At 40.0% G+C, this 21,196-nt stretch overlaps 1 protein-coding gene across 2 annotated transcripts in view; it reads left to right on the forward strand.

The window, feature by feature from the left end:
- The window catches only part of POLI (DNA polymerase iota), a 56,810-nt gene that overhangs the window by 9,616 nt on the left and 25,998 nt on the right, over positions 1-21,196 (forward strand). For both annotated transcript variants that reach the window (XM_053701118.1, XM_053701119.1), the window contains exons 4-6: positions 1,439-1,585; positions 8,324-8,560; positions 9,690-9,868. In XM_053701118.1, the coding sequence (XP_053557093.1) occupies positions 1,439-1,585; positions 8,324-8,560; positions 9,690-9,868 (563 nt within the window). The remainder of the gene's footprint in view (positions 1-1,438; positions 1,586-8,323; positions 8,561-9,689; positions 9,869-21,196) is intronic.

The following is a 21,196-nucleotide window of genomic DNA, read 5'->3' on the forward strand; positions in this document are numbered from 1 at the left end:
ACCTTCCTAGGCATGCATTTCATCCAAGGATAGCATAAAAACATTGATAATAGAAGTAAATTGAAATGTCTCTTAAAATTGCATGTTCTGTCTGAACTATGAAAGTGTAATTTTGACTTTCATGACCCTTTATGTATTCTTAGTGCCAAGGAATATAATTTTATGAGCTAAATGATACCAGGGTTTAGTAGCCTTTATTGTAGATCATATTCAATGGGACATGGAAGGCAAAATGAAACTTACACGATAAAAACAGAGTGTCCCAATGTGTAAAGATATTGGAATATACTTCTATTATCAAATTTACCTAATTTCCGTGAGTGCATATTGAGGGAGGCTCAGTTACGTGCATGCGTCTTTGGTACAACCCCTCTCCTCTGCAATTAATCGCGTGATGCAGTTAATGGCGATATGGTGATATGAGGCTACGCAGATATCTAAATCGCACAAGGCTGCAATTTTTTTAGCAAAACAAAGAAACAAGAAAAAGTCAGAAATGACTTCCTTAACTTGACATATCAGTCACACAAACGCTCCAGTCTAGCCCAGCAACAGCACTGATCATTTCTCCAATAAATTACAATAAAAATTGCAATATTTAATTAAAAAAAATGTGATATTTGTTTTCCCCCATATCACACAGCCCTAATGTGTATATTTATAAGTTCAGGGGAGTACATGTGTCATTATATATATATATATATATATATATATATATATATATACATACACACACATATATATATATACTGTATATATCATGACACATGTACTCTCCTGAACTTACATCACTATTCTCTAAAGGAAAGTAGATGAGTTTTAACAAAGTATACTGAGAGCTTAATAAATAAATAGATTAGAGTATTTTTTTTTCAGGACTACACGTAAGGACCACAATATATTTTGCGTTTCTCTGCATTCACTTGTATTATTAAATTAAAACCACATCATAATTCTGTTTACATTGTTCATTAAAGGGCCTTTATTGTGCAATAATTAAATGCTGTAATTCATTAGAGCATGTCATTTTAGCGCTAGCGACCCTTCAAGTCTATGTGTTTAACCTCCACAAAGGGTTTACACACACATTACTGCTGGTCCCAAGTGGACATGATTGGTGAGTTAGTCAGGAGCACCAGACGGACAGCTAACACTTCTGATTGGCTTGCCTGCCATGTCTACTCTGGAGCTCCACACCAGCACTTTAACTGTGTGTTTAACCCCTTTTGCAGGGGTTAAACACATAGACTTGTAGGTTCGCTAGAGCTAAACACATTAAAACATGCAATTGCTCTATAATAGCCCTTTAGCAGTTCTGCTATTTATGCATTTAGTAATTTGAACTGAGTGGTTAGTTTCCATAGAGTCCTCGTTGATATAGCAGATAATATCAGGGGGTCAGACCCTGTCGATTACTAATGGTTTCATTTTTCTTTAGAACTTCTTGAGGAGTTCAGCCCGAAAGTGGAGAGGCTTGGGTTTGATGAAAATTTCATTGATATCACAGATTTGGTTGATAAGAAATTACAACAGAATAACCTAAATTCAGAGATTACTGTGTCTGGTCATGTGTATAACAATCAAAGTAAGTTCTGCTGATTTTACCTTTAGTAACCTGTAATATCTTCCCCTTCATCGTACAGAATGTCATATAACAAACCAATGTTTACATACCTGTGGTAACGTATTGCCTGGTCGCCACTAGTCTAGTGCTTTTTTTTCTTTAGAGTCCATATCTTTAGAACAGTATAAATAAACTAGAAACTGTCCAAAGGAGGGCTACTAAAATGGTACACGGTCTAAAATATAAAAAGTACAAAGAAAGACTCTGACCTAAATATGTAAAGTTTAGAGCAGTGTTTCTCAACCCTCAAGTATCCCCAACAGGTCAGGTTTTCATTATAGCTATACTAGTGCACAGGTGAAATAATCAGCTAATGGGTGAGAGCAAGTTAGTAACCATGGTATTACTGATCAACTGAATACTTCACCTGTGCACTGGTTCAGTTATAATGAAAACCTGGCCTGTTGGGGGTACTTAAGGACCACGGTTGAGAAACACTGGTTTAGAGAAGAGAAGGGAAATAGCTGAAATGATAGAAACCTTCAAATATATGAAGGGACTTAATAAAGTGGAAGCGAAAAGCATTTTCCACAAAAAAAAAACAAGGGGTCACAATCTTAAAGGGACACTAAACCCACATTTTTTCTTTCATGATTCAGATAAAGCATGCAATTTTAAGCAACTTTCAAATTTACTCCTATTATCAAATTTTCTTTGTTCTCTTGCTATCTTTATTTAAAAAAACAGGAATGTGATGCATAGGAGCCGGCCCATTTTTGGTTGAGAACCGGGGTTATGCTTGCTTAACCCCTTAATGACCGGACCATTTTTCAGTTTTCTTACCCTTAATGACAATGGCTATTTTTACATTTCTGCAGTGTTTGTGTTTAGCTGTAATTTTCCTCTTACTCATTTACTGTACCCACACATATTATATACCGTTTTTCTCGCCATTAAATGGACTTTCTAAAGATACCATTTTTTTCATCACATCTTATAATTTAATATAAAAAATATATATAACACTTTTTCTAACTTTGACCTCCAAAATCTGTTACACATCTACAACCACCAAAAAACACCCATGCTAAATAGTTTCTAAATTTTGTCCTGAGTTTAGAAATACCCAATGGTTACATGTTGTTTGCTTTTTTTGCAAGTTATAGGGCAATAAGTACAAGTAGAACTTTGCTATTTCCAAACCACTTTTTTTCAAAATTAGCGCTAGTTACATTGGAACACTGATATCTGTCCGGAATCCCTGAATATCCCTTGACATGTATATATTTTTTTTTAGAAGACAACCCAAAGTATTGATTTATGCCCATTTTGGTATATTTCATGCCACCATTTCACTGCCAAATGCGAGCAAATAAAAAAAATTGTTCACTTTTTCACAAATGTTGTCACAAACTTTAGGTTTCTCACTGAAATTATTTACAAACAGTTTGTGCAATTATGGCACAAATGGTTGTAAATGCTTCTCTGGGATCCCCTTTGTTCAGAAATAGCAGACATATATGGCTTTGGCGTTGCTTTTTGGTAATTAGAAGGCCGCTAAATGCAGCTGCGCACCACACGTGTATTATGCCCAGCAGTGAAGGGGTTAATTAGGGAGCTTGTAGGGAGCTTGTAGTGTTAATTTTAGCTTTAGTGTAGTGTAGTAGACAACCCAAAGTATTGATCTAGGCCCATTTTGGTATATTTCATGCCACCATTTCACCGCCAAATGCGAGCAAATAAAAAAAAAAGTGACATTTTTCACAATTTTAGGTTTCTCACTTAAATTATTTACAAACAGCTTGTGCAATTATGGCACAAATGGTTGTAAATGCTTCTCTGGGATCTCCTTTGTTCATAAATAGCAGACATATATGGCTTTGGCGTTGCTTTTTGGCAATTAGGAGGCCGCTAAATGCTGCTGCGCACCACACTTGTATTAAGCCCAGCAGTGAAGGGGTTAATTAGGTAGCTTGTAGAGAGCTTGCAGGGTTAATTTTAGCTTTAGTGTAGAGATTAGCCTCCCACCTGACACATCCCACCCCCTGATTCCTCCCAGACAGCTCTCTTCCCTCCCCCACCCCACAATTGTCTCCGCCATCTTAAGTACTGGCAGAAAGTCTGCCAGTACTAAAATAAAAGGTGTTTTTTTTTTTTTTTTTTTTTTTAAATTATTCAGCTGTGATGGACCCCTGCCTTAACCCCCAACCTCCCTGATCCCCCCCAAACACCTCTCTAACCCTCCCCACCTACCTAATTGCCACCATCTTGGGTACTGGCAGCTGTCTGCCAGTACCCAGTTTTCCCCAAAAAGTAAAGTGTTTTTGCATGTTTTATTTTTATTTTTTCTGTAGTGTAGCTGCCCCAACACCCCCCCCCACCAGATCCAGATCCTGATCCTTTGATCCTTTATCTAAAAAATTCTGCCCCCCTCCCTCTTACCAAAATTCATTGGTGGCAGTGCCAGTGATTGCTGCGCGCGTGCACGCAGCCCCCCCGCACGCTCCCGGCATCCGGCGTGCACAATGCACTTAAAGGAACCGGATGCCGGGTAGCGATGGGCCGCCCACCCTCCTCCCTGTAAGCTCCCACCCACCAACGAACGGCCGCATCGCTACCGGTGCAGAGAGGGCCACAGAGTGGCTCTCTCTGCATCGGATGCTTTCTAAAGGGTATTGCAGGATGCCTCAATATCGAGGCATCAGTGCAATACCCTGAGAGCTGCTGGAAGCGATTGCGATCGCTTCCAGCACTCTCTAAGACAACTGATGTACCAGGTACGTCCATTGTCACTAACTGCAAGTTTTTGCAGGACGTACCTGGTACGTCAGTTGTCATTAAGGGGTTAAAGGGACACTGAACCCTTTTTTTTTTTTTCGTAATTCAAATTGAGCATGAAAATATAAGCAACTTTCTAATTTACTCCTATTATCAAATTTTCTTTATTCTCTTGGTATCTTTATTTGAAATGCAAGAATGTAAGTTTAGATGCCGGACCATTTTTGGTGAACAACCTAGGTTGTCCTTGCTTATTGGTGAATAAATTCATCCACCAATAAAAAAGTGCTGTCCAGAGTTCTGAACCAAGGAAAAAAGCTTAGATGCCTTATTTTTCAAATAAGGATAGCAAGAGAACGAAGAAAAATTGATAATAGGAGTAAATTAGAAAGTTGCTTAAAATTGCATGCTCTATCTGAATCACAAAAGAAAAATTTTGTGTTCAGTGTCCCTTTAATGATGGGTAAATGTAAGCCTCCAATAAGCAAGCGCTATCCATGGTGCTGAACCTTAAATGGCCTGACTGCTAAGATTTACATTCCTGCTTTTAAAATAAGGATAGCAAGAGAACGAAGAAAAATTGATAATAGGAGTAAATTAGAAAGTTGCTTAAAATTTCATGCTCTATCTGAATAATTAAAGAAAAAAATTGGGTTCAGTGTCCCTTTAAGTTAGAGTGTAACCGATTCAGGAGAAATATAAGGAAGTATTTTTTTTTGCAGAAAGGGTGGTGGATTCATGGAATAAACTTCTAATTGTGGTGGTAAACACAGGGACTGTAGAGGAATTCAAAAATGCCTGAGGCAAGCATAAGGCAATCCTAAGAAAAAAGTAAAGGTAATATAGGTAGACTTGATGGGCCTTTTTGTTTTTTGTTATATTTTGCCTTCTTTGATTGAGAGATGAGTATAGCCAATAATAAGCCTGCTGTCCGCCCCTTTCCTCTCCCACTAAGCATGTTCCTGACTTCCCGGCTCCAGTGACAGTAATGATAGACAAGCCCGATGTTTATAGGTTGAAGCGTCAAGTGTGGCAGAAAATAAAAAAGACAGCTGGTGGGCAGCCTGGGGAGCATTACTGAACTAGTCTTTGGAGATAGAATGTTAATTTATTAATATTTTTGATAACAGAATATCTTAATCTTGAAAGTTTAATTTTTATTGTATGTAATCAAATATGATCTCTGATCCAAAAGCATATCCTCAATCCCTCCAGTAAGTGTTCGTCAAAATTTGTCCTGTCTCTTACAAGTTTTATATAATTGTTTTATTTAAATGAATTGTGCTTATGGACAGCGCTGCGGAATATGTTGGCGCTACATAAATAAAGTATAATAATAATAATCCCCAGCAACTCTAGAAAGCCGCATGCCCAAACTGTTTTTGTTAACATTGTAATGATAAAATGAATGTTCTCCTTGATTATAGTGCGTGTATTCATGTATGTTTGTCTCCTAATGTTTCCTATTCCGACTGTAACATTTGATTCAAGTAAAATATCCTATATAATAAAAGGCCAGGTGTGTTTGTCAGATGCAGTCATGCGCAATAGAGACTGCAGAGGACAAACATACCTGGCCTTGAACAGCAGAGGAGTGTGCACTGCGGAAGCTGCCTGGTGGGGGCGTGGCCAGGCGTGCTGTGATGGGGGCGTGGCCGGGCGTGCCATGATGGGGACGTGACCGGGCGTGATAAGGGGGCGTGGACGACGGGCGTGGCGAAGGGCGTGGCCTCACGGGAGTGTGTGTTAAGGGCGTGGCGTGGCTGACGGGAGAGCAAAAGAGGTGGGAGAGACCAAAAGAGAGGAGGGAAAGAGAGAAAGCAAGCAAAAGAGGGGGGAAGAGAGAGAGAGAGCAAAAGAGAGGGGAGAGAGAGAGAGAGCAAAAGAGAGGGGAGAGAGAGCAAAAGAGGAGAGAGAGAGCAAACGAGAGGAGGGAGAGAGAGCAAACCAGAGGAGGGAGAGAGAGCAAAAGCGGGGGGGGGGGAAAGAGAGTGAGCAAAAGAGGGGGGGAGAGAGAGAGAGGAAAAGAGGGGGGAGAGAGAGAGAGCAAAAGAGAGGGGGAGAGAGAGAGAGCAAAAGATAGAGGGAGAGAGAGAGCAAAAGAGGGGGGAGAGAGAGCAAAAGAGGGGAAGAGAGAGAGAGCAAAAGAGGGGGAGAGAGAGAGCGCAAAAGAGAAGGGGGAGAGAGAGTGCAAAAGAGGAAGAGAGAGCGCAAAAGAGAGGGGGAGAGAGCGCAAAAGAGAGGGGTAGAGAGCGCAAAAGAGAGGGGGAGAGAGCACAATAGAGAGGGGGAGAGAGAGCAAAAGAGAGGGGGAGAGAGCAAAAGAGAGGGGGCGGAGAGAGAGAGTGCAAAAGAGGGGGGAGGGAGAGCAAAATAGGGGGGGGGGAGAGAGCAAAAGAGAGAGAGAGAGCAAAAGAGAGGGAGGGAGAGCAAAAGAGGGGGAGAGAGCAAAAGGGAGAGAGAGAGCAAAAGAGGGGGAGAGAGAGCACAAGAGGAGAGAGAGAGCTCAAAAGAGAGGGGGGAGAGAGAGAGCAAAAGAGAGTGGGGAGAGAGAGGGAGCAAGGGTTGGAACCGCGGTACTTAAAAAATTGGCCCGTGTACACAGGCTTTAGGACTAGTACAACATAACAAAATGAAATATTCTAATGTTGATTTTATAGACTTTAAATATTAGAATATTACAGTTACATAGTTCTAAAAATGGAATGTCACATTCAAAATAGTGAATTATAACATCTGTACTAATGAATGTCAGTGAGTAATCATTCAGCATTTGTGTAGAACAGAGGGGACTGTGCTGCTAAAGAGGAGTGAGAGACATTACTCAGTGCTGAGTCCTGACCCAGGCTTCCAATTACACTGGTCTGCAATAAAGGGAAAGAAAAGTCACAATTAAACTTGCACGATTCAGACAGAGAATGAAATTTTAAGACACTTTTAAATTAACTTTTATTTTCAAATGTGCTTTGTTCTCTTGGAAACCCTTTTTGAAAAACAATACGCACATATCCTACACTAGTGTGAGCTAACTGCTGATTGTTGCCCGCACAAATTTGTCACGTGTGATTGGCTGACTAGATGTGTTCATCTAGCTGCCAGTGGTGCAATGCTGTTCCTTCAGCAAAGGATAACAAGAGAATGAAGCAAATTTGATAATAGAAGTAAATTGGAAAGTTGTTTAAAATTGTATGTCCTATCCAAATCATGAAATACATTTTTGAGGTTTTCTGTCCCTTTAACATGTATAAAATCTGATCTGAACTGTTCATTTATAAAATTAGATTGCTTATTGGAAGTTATATTAGTGTCCTGTAACTGAAGCCTTTAAAAAGCATGAAAGTTACTCAAACATTTTCTTCATGATTCAGATAGAGCATACACTTTTAAACACATTTTTAATTTATTTCTATTGTAAAAATTGCTTCATTCGTTTGGTATCCTTTGTAGAAAGGGCGATAATCTGACTCCTGTAAGATAACTGAACACACAAGGTGAGTCAATGCCAAGAATCATATATGTGCAGCCACCATTCATCAGCTAACAACCAGTAGTATATTTTTGCTCCTGAGCCTACCTAGATATGCTTTTCAACAAAGGATACCAAGAGAACAAAGCAAATTAGGTAATAGAAGTAATTTGGGAAGTTTCTTTTTTTTAATTACATGCTCTGTCTAAATCATGAACGTTTCACTTTAACTGTCCCTTTAAGAGAGAGGGTATACAAACTTGCCGGTACACTAAGGTATTGAACAAGTTCCGAGAGGAAAAAAGAAGTGATATAACAACAGCTCTGTGTTTGTAAATGACCTGTAACTTATCTGAGGAAGGCAAGTCTGAGAGTGCTGGGAAATTTGATATATAGGTAGCCAATCTTTATACACAGAGATCTAAAAAGTTAGAGGTTTAAGCACTGTGTTTCACATACTTTATACCATTGACATCTGACCTAGTATTTTCCATACATCTGTTTTCTTTTAATAGTTATTAATGTTAACGATTGGAATCATGTTCGCATAGCAGCCGGTTCCCATATTGCGGCAGAGATCCGCACAGCAGTGTACAGCCGATTGGGCCTCACAGGTTGTGCCGGCGTTGCATCCAGTAAGCTATTATCCAAGTTGGTTTCTGGAACTTTCAAACCCAACCAGCAAACAGTTCTTTTGCCTGAAAGTCACAGCCATCTTATTAACAGTCTTAATCATCTAAACAAGATTCCGGGTATGTAAATCATGTAGCATTATTAGCGAACTGTTGTAAAATAGCAATTCATAAATATTACAGGAAGATTCTACAGTAAATATTACATGCAAAGGTGATAAACACATAGGTAAAGCTCTGCTCACGAGTCCCTAGCATTGCAGCTCCAGAGCAGGACATGGCTGCTGATTGGCCTCTACATGTGAATGTTGTTCTGGATTAGCTTGTTGGATGGGTTGTGCTCGTGAGCCATAAAGATGGACTTTATCTATGTGTTTAACCCCTTTTATTAGTCTTTAAATGTCTGTAAAATAAAACAAACCGTTCAACAATTTACTTTTATCATGAAATTTGCTTTGTTCTCTAGGTATTCTTTGTTGAAAGCTAAACCTAGGTAGGCTCATATGCTAATTTCTAAGCCCTTGAAGGCCGCCTTTTATCTTAGTGCATTTTGACAGTTTTTCACAGCTAGACAGCGCTAGTTCATGTGGGCCACATAGATAACATTGTGCTGATCCCATGGACTTATTTATGAGAGGGCACTGATTCAGTCTGCAGAAGCTTAGCTAGAAGGTGATCACAGAGGTAAAAAGTATATTAATATAACTGTGTTGGTTATGGAAAACTGGGGAATGGGTAATAAAGGGATAATCTATCTTTTTTTAAAAATATTTTTTTGGATTAGGCTGTCCCTTTAACATTAAGTGGATAACTTAAATATTATTTTTCTTTTTTTTATTAATTTTACAAAGAAAAGATTGTATACATTTCTACCTGTCATGAAAATGTTAGAAAGGGACGTAGATAACAATAGTATGCTAGGACTAATTAGTAGCTACATTCTGTGTACATTCATAAAATGTTGCTGATAAGTGCTGGATTAAGATTGGCATTGCACATGCGTTTACGGTACCAAGTTTGGCATTAAAAAGAAAACGGTAAAAAAAAAAATTCAATTCTGCTTTGTAGCAGCTTATTAACATTAAAGCATAAATATACAGCTAACATTTATGTCCCTTTAAGTAATAAATTGATTCATTTTAAACAGGAAGTACTTTAAAATGTGTGAATTGTTTATGTGCAATGATCAAAAACAATGACGTTTAAAAAAAAAATGCTCAATTTCCTGATCCTCACTCGTATTGTATAGGTATTGGATACAAAACCACTAAGCGCCTGGAATCTCTAGGCCTGAGTACAGTACTTGATCTGCAGAACTGCCCCTTTAAAGTATTGGAGAAAGAGATAGGTGCCTCAGTGGCTCAACGTATCCAGATGCTGAGTCGAGGAGAGGACGATTCCCCTGTGACACCATCTGGACCACCCCAGGTAGCTCTGTAATTAGAATTCCTGTTTATACAGCTTTAAAATTATTATTATCATTTATTTGTATAGTGCTGCAAAAGTCTGTATCAATATATATTTTTTGGGGTAGACAGGAGTGTTTAATGGAAAAGCGGCAAGATGTTCTGCAGCGCTGTGAACATTATGTACATGATGATATGTCAAAAGCTGAAAATACATTTGCATACATGGTGAAGGGGCAGCCACCCTGCTTGTGAGTTATCCTCTGACATAAAGGTGGTGTACATAAGAGGTGGGCTCACAAGCTTAAATTTTTTTTCTTTTGTGATTCAGATAGAGCATGCAATTTTAAGCAACTTTCTAATTTACTCCTATTATCATTTTTTCTTCATTCTGTTGCTATTTTTATTTGAAAAATAAGGCATCTAAGCTTTTTTCTTGGTTTAGACTCTGGACAGCACTTTTTTATTGGTGGATGAATTTATCCACCAATCAGCAATGACAACCCAGGTTGTTCACCAAAAATGGGCTGGCATCTAAACTTACATTCTTGCATTTCAAATAAAGATACCAAGAGAATGAAGAAAATTTGATAATAGGAGTAAATTAGAAAGTTGCTTAAAATTCCATGCTCTATCTGAATCACAAAAGAAAAAAATTGGGTTCAGTGTCCCTTTAAGGGACTACAAGGGGGAAAGAAATTTAGTTTTTTCTACTTGACGTACCAAATCTAACTCCTCCATCAGGACTTTACAAATCTCTGACCCTTAAAACTACTGTTCAGATTTGGATTATCAGATCCCTACAAAATGTACATACTTTCATTATTTATCATCTTATTCCTGTAATTTACATCTGAAAAATATGAATTTTCCAATTCCTGTGTATTTTGATGCTTAGTTTAAAATGATGTGGGGATGAGCTATAAACAAAAGGGAAATGGTGTCTATTACAGTGTCACAACTATATTGCAAATGTTTTAATGTAAAACAGAAGATGTGTTTAAAATAGTTCTTTCATTGCCTGTTTCGGTGAATTGTGTGTGTATATATATATATATATATATATATATATATATATATGTACTTATGCATTTTGTAGCTAATTTATCTTAGGTTAAATTTTCTTATCTGGCGAAGAGAAATCGCAGAGAATGAGCTGTCCCTTCTCTGAGGCAAGTGAAGGGGTTGGCATTACACACTTATTGGAGTGTGTAATGATGCATACGGGCCAGTGGATGAAGAGATCCGCTACCCGTATGCCGCAAAGGCGGGCAGACAACTTCACAAGTTGAGAAGCTTGTCCACCCGCCATTTAATACATGGTGCCTTTAGTGTCTCTCAAAGAAAAAGAAACTCATTATATTGTATTAAATTAGTGCATATAGTAGTAAATCATATATAAAAATGCATTTCTTTCATGTAATTGGCAAGAGTCCATGAGCTAGTGATATATGGGATATACAATCCTACCAGGAGGGGCAAAGTTTCCCAAACCTCAAAATGCCTATTAATACACCCCTCACCACACCCACAATTCAGTTTTACAAACTTTGCCTCCTATGGAGGTGGTGAAGTAAGTTTGTGCTAAGATTTCTACGTTGATATGCACTTCTCAGCATTTTGAAGCCTGACTCCTTTCAGAGTACAGTGAATGTCAGAGGGATGTGAAGGGAGTATCACCTATTGAATGCAATGGTCTTCCTAACGGGGATCTATTTCATAGGTTCTCTGTTATCGGTCGTAGAGATTCAGCTCCTACCTCCCTTTTCAGATCAATGATATACTCTCATATACCATTACCTCTACTGATAACTGTTTCAGTACTGGTTTGGCTATCTGCTATATGTGGATGGGTGTCTTTCCGTAAGTATGTTTTTTGTTACTTTTAAGACACCCCAGCTATGGTTTGGCACTATGCATTTATATAAAGTTCTAAATATATGTATTGTACTTATATTTGCCATGAGTCAGGTTCATGTATTTCCTTGTGCAGACTGTCAGTTTCATATTTAGGGAAAATGAACATATTAAGAAATATTTTTCTTACCTGGGGTTTAGTCTTTTTTTCAAATTGACTACTTTTTTTCTTGCAACTTGCGGGCAGTACTAGGCCTGCGGGTGTGCCAAATGCTAGACTTTATTGTGTCATTTTTGGTGCGAGAATTTTTTGGCGCGAAAAGTACGTCCGTTGATGCAAGTCGTAGTTGACGCCGAAGCCTTACACACGGTTGCATCGTTAGTGACGCAAGTGTGTCATTTCCAGATATTGTTGGCGCCAAAAAATGTTCAGTTACGAACAAATTTTTCATGAATTTATTACCCCATTGCTGTTTGCCTCTTGCCTTTTTCTATGTCAGAGGGCTATGCTATTTGCATTTTTTCCCATTCCTGAAACTGTCATATAAGGAAATTGATAATTTTGCTTTATATGTTGTTTTTTCTTTTACATTTTGCAAGATGTCTCAATCTGATCCTGCCTCAGAAGTATTTGTTGGAACTTTGCTACCTGACATCGGTTCTACCAAAGCTAAGTGCATTTGTTGTAAGATTGTGGAAATTATATCTCCAAATGTCATTTGTAATAGTTGTCATGATAAACTTTTACATGCAGATAATGTATCCATCAGTAATAGTACATTGCCAGTTGCAGTTCCTTCAACTTCTAATGTACATGATATACCTATGAATTTTAAAGAATTTGTTACTGATTCTATTCAGAAGGCTTTGTCTGCATTTCCGCCTTCTAATAAACGTAAAAGGTCTTTTAAAACTTCTGATTCAGTTGATGAAATTTCAAATGACCGACAACATAATAATTTATCCTCCTCTGATGAGGATCTATCTGATTCAGAAGATCCTTCCTCAGATATTGACACTGACAAATCTACTTATTTATTTAAAATGGAGTATATTCGTTCTTTATTAAAAGAAGTGTTATATACTTTGGATATTGAGGAAACCAGTCCTCTTGACGTTAAGTCTAGTAAACGTTTAAATGCTGTTTTTAAACCTCCTGTGGTTACTCCAGAGGTTTTTCCTATTCCTGATGCTATTTCTTATATGATTTCTAAGGAATGGAATAAGCCAGGTACTTCTTTTATTCCTTCTTCAAGGTTTAAAAAATTGTATCCTTTACCAGCAATTTCTATAGAGTTTTGGGAAAAAGTCCCCAAGGTTGATGGGGCTATTTCTACTCTTGCTAAACGTACCACTATTCCTATGGAAGATAGTACTTCCTTTAAGGATCCCTTAGATAGAAAGCTTGAATCTTATCTAAGGAAAGCCTATTTATATTCAGGTCTTCTTCTCAGACCTACAATTTCTTTGGCTGATGTTGCGGCTGCATCAACTTTTTGGTTGGAAAATTTAGCGCAACAAGAATTGGATTCTGACATATCTAGCATTATTCGCTTACTGCAATATACTAATCATTTTATTTCTGATGCCATTTTTGATATTATCAAAATTGATGTTAGATCCATGTCTTTAGCTATTTTAGCTAGAAGAGTTTTGTGGCTTAAATCTTGGAATGCTGATATGACATCTAAGTCTAGATTACTATCTCTTTCATTCCAAGGTAATAATTTATTTGGTTCTCAGTTGGATTCTATTATTTCAACTGTTACTGGGGGAAAGGGAGTTTTCTCTTGTTAAGTGTATTCAGTACACGGGTCATCCATTACTTATGGGATTATATCTCCTTCCCAACAGGAAGTTGCAAGAGGATCACCCAAGCAGAGCTGCTATATAGCTCCTCCCCTCACATGTCATATCCAGTCATTCTCTTGCAACTCGACTAGATAGGACGTTGTGAGAGGTCTGTGGTGTTTTTTATACTTAGTTTATTTCTTCAATCAAAAGTTTGTTATTTTAAATGGCACCGGAGTGTGCTGTTTGTTCTCAGGCAGTATTTGGAAGAAGAATCTGCCTGCGTTTTCTGTGATCTTAGCAGAAGTAACTAAGATCCACTGGCTGTTCTCGCACATTCTGAGGAGTGGGGTAACTTTCAGAAAGGGAATAGCGTGTGGGGAATCCTGCAAACAAGGTATGTGCAGTAAATTATTTTTCTAAGGAATGGAATTGACTAAGAAAATACTGCTGATACCGATGTAATGTAAGTACAGCCTTAAATGCAGCAGCGACTGGTATCAGGCTGATGAATGTATGTATAATAAGTAATTTTCTAAGGAATGGAATTTGACTAAGAAAATACTGTTAATACTGAAGTATTGTATAAGCCTTAACTGCAGTAGAAGCGACTGGTAGCAGGCTTATTAATAACACTACCTAACTTTTAAAGTGTATGTTTAAAACGTTTACTGGCATGTTATTCGTTTTTTGTGAGGTACTTTGGTGATAAATCTTTTGGGGCATGATTTTCCACATGGCTGTTGATTATTTCTACATAGAAACAGTTAACTGAGGTTTCCCACTGTTGTAATAGGAGTGGGAGGAGCCTATTTTAGCGCTTTTTTGCGCAGTAAAAATTCAGTTTCAGTCTTCCTGCTTCTTCCTCCTTGATCCAGGACGTCTCTAGAGAGCTCAGGGGTCTTCAAAAGTCATTTTGAGGGAGGTAATCAGTCACAGCAGACCTGTGACAGTGTGTTTGACTGTGATAAAAATGTTAATTGTTAAATTGATTATCCGTTTTTGGGTATTAAGGGGTTAATCATCCATTTGCTAGTGGGTGCAATACTTTGCTAACTTAATACATTTACTGTGAAAATTTGGTTGCTATAACTGATTTGGTTCACTGTTATTTCAACTGTGACGATTTTTTGTGCTTCTTAAAGGCGCAGTAGCGTTTTTTTATATTGCTTGTAAATTTATTTGAAAGGATTTTCCAAGCTTGCTAGTCTCATTGCGAGTCTGTTTAAACATGTCTGACACAGATGAATCTGTTTGTTCACTATGTTTAAAGGCCAATGTGGAGCCCCATAGAAATATGTGTACTAAATGTATTGATGTCACTTTGAATAAAAGTCAATCTATATCTGTAAAGAAATTATCACCAGACAACGAGGGGGAAGTTATGCCGGCTAACTCTCCTCACGTGTCAGTACCTTCGCCTCCCGCTCAGGAGGCGCGTGATATTGTGGCGCCAAGTACATCAGAGAGGCCCATACAAATCACTTTGCAAGACATGGCTGCTGTTATGACAGAGGTATTATCTAAATTACCTGAATTAAGAGGCAAGCGCGATAGCTCTGGGTTAAGGACAGAGCGCGCTGATGATGTGAGAGCCATGTCTGATACTGCGTCACAATTTGCAGAACATGAGGACGGAGATCTTCATTCTGTGGGTGACGGATCTGATCCAGGGAGACCGGATTCAGAGATTTCTAATTTTAAATTTAAGCTTGAGAACCTCCGCGTATTGCTAGGGGAGGTATTAGCGGCTCTGAATGATTGTAACACTGTTGCAATTCCAGAGAAAGTATGTAGGTTGGATAGATATTTTGCGGTACCGGTGTGTACTGACGTTTTTCTTATACCTAAAAGGCTTACAGAAATTATTAGCAAGGAGTGGGATAGACCCGGTGTGCCCTTTTCCCCACCTAAGGTCCCTAAGGTGGAGGGAGCAGTTTCTACTTTAGCTAAACGTACCACTATCCCGGTGGAGGATAGTTGTGCTTTTTCGGATCCAATGGATAAAAAATTAGAAGGTTACCTTAAGAAAATGTTTGTTCAACAAGGTTTTATCTTACAGCCCCTTGCATGCATTGCGCCTGTCACTGCTGCTACGGCATTCTGGTTTGAGTCTCTGGAAGAGGCCATTCGCACAGCTCCATTGGATGAGATTATGGCCAAGCTTAAAGCACTTAAGCTAGCTAATGCATTTGTTTCTGATGCCGTTGTACATTTAACCAAACTAACGGCTAAGAACTCCGGATTCACCATCCAGGCGCGCAGAGCGTTATGGCTTAAATCCTGGTCAGCTGACGTGACTTTTAAATCTAAATTGCTTAATATTCCTTTCAAAGGGCAGACCTTATTCGGGCCCGGCTTGAAAGAAATTATTGCTGACATTACTGGAGGTAAGGGTCATACTCTTCCTCAGGACAGGGCCAAATCAAAGGCCAAACAGTCTAATTTTCGTGCCTTTCGTAACTTCAAGGCAGGAGCAGCATCAACTTCCTCCGCTCCAAAACAGGAAGGACCTGTTGCTCGTTACAGACAGGGCTGGAAAGCTAACCAGCCTTGGAACAAGGGCAAGCAGGCCAGAAAGCCTACTTCTGCCCCTAAGACAGCATGAAGAGAGGGCCCCCTATCCGGAAACGGATCTAGTGGGGGGCAGACTATCTCTCTTCGCCCAGGCTTGGGCAAGAGATGTCCAGGATCCCTGGGTGTTAGAGATCATATCTCAGGGATATCTTCTGGACTTCAAAGCATCTCCTCCACAAGGGAGATTTCATCTTTCAAGGTTATCAGCAAACCAAATAAAGAAAGAGGCATTTCTACGCTGTGTGCAAGACCTCTTAGTAATGGGGGTGATCCACCCAGTTCCGCGGACGGAACAAGGGCAAGGGTTTTACTCAAATCTGTTTGTGGTTCCCAAGAAAGAGGGAACCTTCAGACCAATCTTGGACCTAAAAATCTTAAACAAATTCCTAAGAGTTCCATCATTCAAAATGGAAACTATTCGAACCATCCTACCCATGATCCAAGAGGGTCAATACATGACCACGGTAGACTTAAAGGATGCCTACCTTCATATACCGATTCACAAAGATCATTATCGGTACCTAAGATTTGCCTTTCTAGACAGGCATTACCAGTTTGTAGCTCTTCCCTTCGGGTTGGCTACGGCCCCGAGAATCTTTACAAAGGTTCTGGGCTCACTTCTGGCGGTTCTAAGACCGCGAGGCATAGCGGTGGCTCCGTATCTAGACGACATCCTGATACAGGCGTCAAGCTTTCAAATGGCCAAGTCTCATACAGAGATAGTTCTGGCATTTCTGAGGTCGCATGGGTGGAAAGTGAACGTGGAAAAGAGTTCTCTATCACCACTCACAAGAGTCTCCTTTCTAGGGACTCTTATAGATTCTGTAGAGATGAAAATTTACCTGACGGAGTCCAGGTTATCAAAGCTTCTAAATGCTTGCCGTGTCCTTCATTCCATTCCACGCCCGTCAGTGGCTCAGTGCATGGAAGTAATCGGCTTAATGGTAGCGGCAATGGACATAGTGCCATTTGCGCGCCTGCATCTCAGACCGCTGCAATTATGCATGCTAAATCAGTGGAATGGGGATTACTCAGATTTGTCCCCTCTGCTAAATCTGGACCAAGAGACCAGAGATTCTCTTCTCTGGTGGCTTTCTTGGGTCCATCTGTCCAAGGGTATGACCTTTCGCAGGCCAGATTGGACGATTGTAACAACAGATGCCAGCCTTCTAGGTTGGGGCGCAGTCTGGAACTCCCTGAAGGCTCAGGGATTATGGACTCAGGAGGAGAAACTCCTCCCAATAAATATTCTGGAGTTGAGAGCAATACTTAATGCTCTTCTAGCTTGGCCTCAGTTAGCAACACTGAGGTTTATCAGATTTCAGTCGGACAACATCACGACTGTGGCTTACATCAACCATCAAGTGGGAACCAGGAGTTCCCTAGCGATGTTGGAAGTCTCAAAGATAATTCGCTGGGCAGAGTCTCACTTTTGCCACCTGTCAGCGATCTACATCCCAGGCGTGGAGAACTGGGAGGCGGATTTTCTAAGTCGCCAGACTTTTCATCCGGGGGAGTGGGAACTTCATCCGGAGGTCTTCGCTCAACTGACTCATCGTTGGGGCAAACCAGATCTGGATCTCATGGCGTCTCGCCAGAACGCCAAGCTTCCTTGTTACGGATCCAGGTCCAGGGACCCGGGAGCAGCGCTGATAGATGCTCTGACAGCCCCTTGGGTCTTCAACATGGCTTATGTGTTTCCACCATTTCCGATGCTTCCTCAACTGATTGCCAAGATCAAACAGGAGAGAGCATCGGTGATTCTGATAGCGCCTGCGTGGCCACGCAGGACCTGGTATGCATACCTAGTGGACATGTCGTCTTGTCCACCGTGGTTTCTACCACTGAGGCAGGACCTTCTAATACAAGGCCCTTTCAAACATCCAAATCTAATTTTTCTGAGGCTGACTGCATGGAGATTGAACGCTTGATTCTATCAAAGCGTGGCTTCTCGGAGTCAGTTATTGATACCTTAATACAGGCACGGAAGCCTGTTACCAGGAAAATTTACCATAAGATATGGCGTAAATATTTATATTGGTGCGAATCCAAGGGTTACTCATGGAGTAAGGTTAGGATTCCTAGGATATTGTCTTTTCTACAAGAAGGTTTAGAAAAGGGTTTATCTGCTAGTTCGTTAAAGGGACAGATTTCTGCTCTGTCTATTCTCTTACACAAACGTCTCGCAGAAGTTCCAGACGTCCAGGCTTTTTGTCAGGCTTTGGCTAGGATTAAGCCTGTGTTTAAGACTGTTGCTCCTCCGTGGAGTTTAAATTTGGTTCTTAAAGTTCTTCAAGGGGTTCCGTTTGAACCCCTTCATTCCATTGATATTAAGCTTTTATCTTGGAAAGTTCTGTTTTTGATGGCTATTTCCTCGGCTCGAAGAGTCTCTGAGTTATCGGCCTTACATTTTGATTCTCCTTATCTGATTTTCCATTCAGACAAGGTAGTTCTGCGTACTAAACCTGGGTTCTTACCTAAGGTAGTTTCTAACAGGAATATCAATCAAGAGATTGTTGTTCCATCATTGTGTCCTAACCCTTCTTCAAAGAAGGAACGACTTTTGCATAATCTGGACGTAGTCCGTGCCCTGAAGTTCTATTTGCAGGCAACTAAATATTTTCGTCAAACTTCTTCCCTGTTTGTCGTTTACTCTGGACAGAGGAGAGGTCAAAAAGCTTCGGCTACCTCTCTCTCCTTTTGGCTTCGTAGCATAATACGTTTAGCCTATGAGACTGCTGGACAGCAGCCTCCTGAAAGAATTACAGCTCATTCCACTAGAGCTGTGGCTTCCACCTGGGCCTTTAAGAATGAGGCCTCTGTTGAACAGATTTGCAAGGCTGCAACTTGGTCTTCACTTCACACTTTTTCAAAATTTTACAAATTTGACACTTTTGCTTCTTCGGAGGCTGTTTTTGGGAGAAAGGTTCTACAGGCAGTGGTTCCTTCCGTTTAAAGTTCCTGCCTTGTCCCTCCCATCATCCGTGTACTTTAGCTTTGGTATTGGTATCCCATAAGTAATGGATGACCCGTGGACTGAATACACTTAACAAGAGAAAACATAATTTATGCTTACCTGATAAATTTATTTCTCTTGTAGTGTATTCAGTCCACGGCCCGCCCTGTCTTTTAAGGCAGATTTAAATTTTTATTAAAACTCCAGTCACCACTGCACCCTATGGTTTCTCCTTTCTTGTCTTGTTTCGGTCGAATGACTGGATATGACATGTGAGGGGAGGAGCTATATAGCAGCTCTGCTTGGGTGATCCTCTTGCAACTTCCTGTTGGGAAGGAGATATAATCCCATAAGTAATGGATGACCCGTGGACTGAATACACTACAAGAGAAATAAATTTATCAGGTAAGCATAAAATATGTTTTTCTGCCTCAGGATAAAAAACCTAAGGGTAAATCTAAGGCTTCTAACTGTTTTCGTTCCTAATCTAATCCTTCCCCCAAGGAATCTGTTTCCAATTGGAAGCCTTCCTCAAATTGGAATAAATCCAAGTCATTTAAGAAACCAAAGTCTGCCCCTAAGTCCGCATGAAGGTGCGGCCCTCATTTCAGCTCAGCTGGTAGGGGGCAGATTAAGGTTTTTCAAAGATAGTTGGATAAATTCTGTCCAAAATCAATGGATTTAGAGCATTGTCTCTCAAGGGTATCGAATAGAATTCAGAGTAAGACCTCCTGTGAGAAGGTTTTTTCTCTCACGCATCTCAGCAAATCCAGTATAAGCTCAGGCTTTCCTGAAGTGTGTTTTAGACCTGGAGTTGTCAGGGGTAATCATGCCGGTTCCTTTTCAGGAACAAGGTCTGGGGTTTTATTCAAATCTATTCATTGTCCCAAAGAAGGAAAATTCATTCAGACCAGTTCTGGATCTGAAAATTTTGAATCGTTATGTAAGAGTACCAACTTTCAAAATGGTGACTATAAGGACTATTCTGCAGGATGCATACCTTCATATTCCGATTCATCCAGAACATTATCAGTTCCTGAGATTCTCTTTTCTAGACAAGCATTACCAATTTGTTGCTCTTTCATTTGGCCTAGCAACAGCTCCAAGAATCTTTTCAAAGGTTCTAGGTGCCCTACTCTCTGTAATCAGAGAACAGGGTATTGCAGTGTTTCCTTATTTGGACAATATCTTGGTACTAGCTCAGTCTTTACATTCTGCAGAATCTCACACAAATCAACTAGTGTTGTTTCTTCGAAAACATGGTTGGAGGATCAATTTACCAAAAAGTTTCTTGATTCCTCAGACAAGGGTCACCTTTTTAGGTTTCCAGATAGATTCAGTGTCCATGACTCTATCTCTAACAGACAAGAGACGTTTGAAATTGGTTGCAGCCTGTCGGCACCTTCAGTCTCAATCATTCCCTTCAGTGGCTATGTGCATGGAAGTTTTAGGCCTCATGACTGCAGCATCGGACGCTATTCCTTTTGCTCATTTTCTCATGAGACCTCTCCATCTTTGTATGCTGAATCAATGGTGCAGGGATTATACAAAGATATCACAATTAATATCCTTAAATCCCAATGTTCGACACTCTGATGTGGTGGTTAAATCACCAGCGTTTAGTTCAAGAGGCTGTTTTTGTTTGGCCAACCTGGACTGTGATAACTACAGATGCAAGTCTTTCAGGTTGGGGAGCTGTTTGGGAATCTCTGACAGCACAAGGGGTTTGGAAATCTCAAGAGGCGAGATTACCAATCAATATTTTAGAACTGTGCAAATTTCAGAGCTCTTCAGTTTTAGCCTCTGTTGAAGAGAGAACCGTTCATTTGCTTTCAGACAGACAATATCACAACTGTGGCATATGTCAATCATCAGGGTGGGACTCACAGTCCCCAAGCCATGAAAGAGGTATCTCGAATACTTGCTTTGGCGGAATCCAGCTCCTGTCTAATCTCTGCAGTGCATATCCCAGGTGTAGACAATTGGGAGGCGGATTATCTCAGCCGTCAGACTTTACATCCGGGGGAGTGGTCTCTCCATCCAGATGTGTTTTTTCAGATTGTTCAGATGTTGGGTCTTCTAGAGATAGATCTGATGGCCTCTCATCTAAACAAGAAACTTCCCAGATACCTGTCCAGGTCCAGGGATGTTCAGGCGGTGGATGCGCTG

This window comes from Bombina bombina, chromosome 2 (assembly GCF_027579735.1).
Source record: "Bombina bombina isolate aBomBom1 chromosome 2, aBomBom1.pri, whole genome shotgun sequence".
Lineage (NCBI taxonomy): Eukaryota > Metazoa > Chordata > Amphibia > Anura > Bombinatoridae > Bombina > Bombina bombina.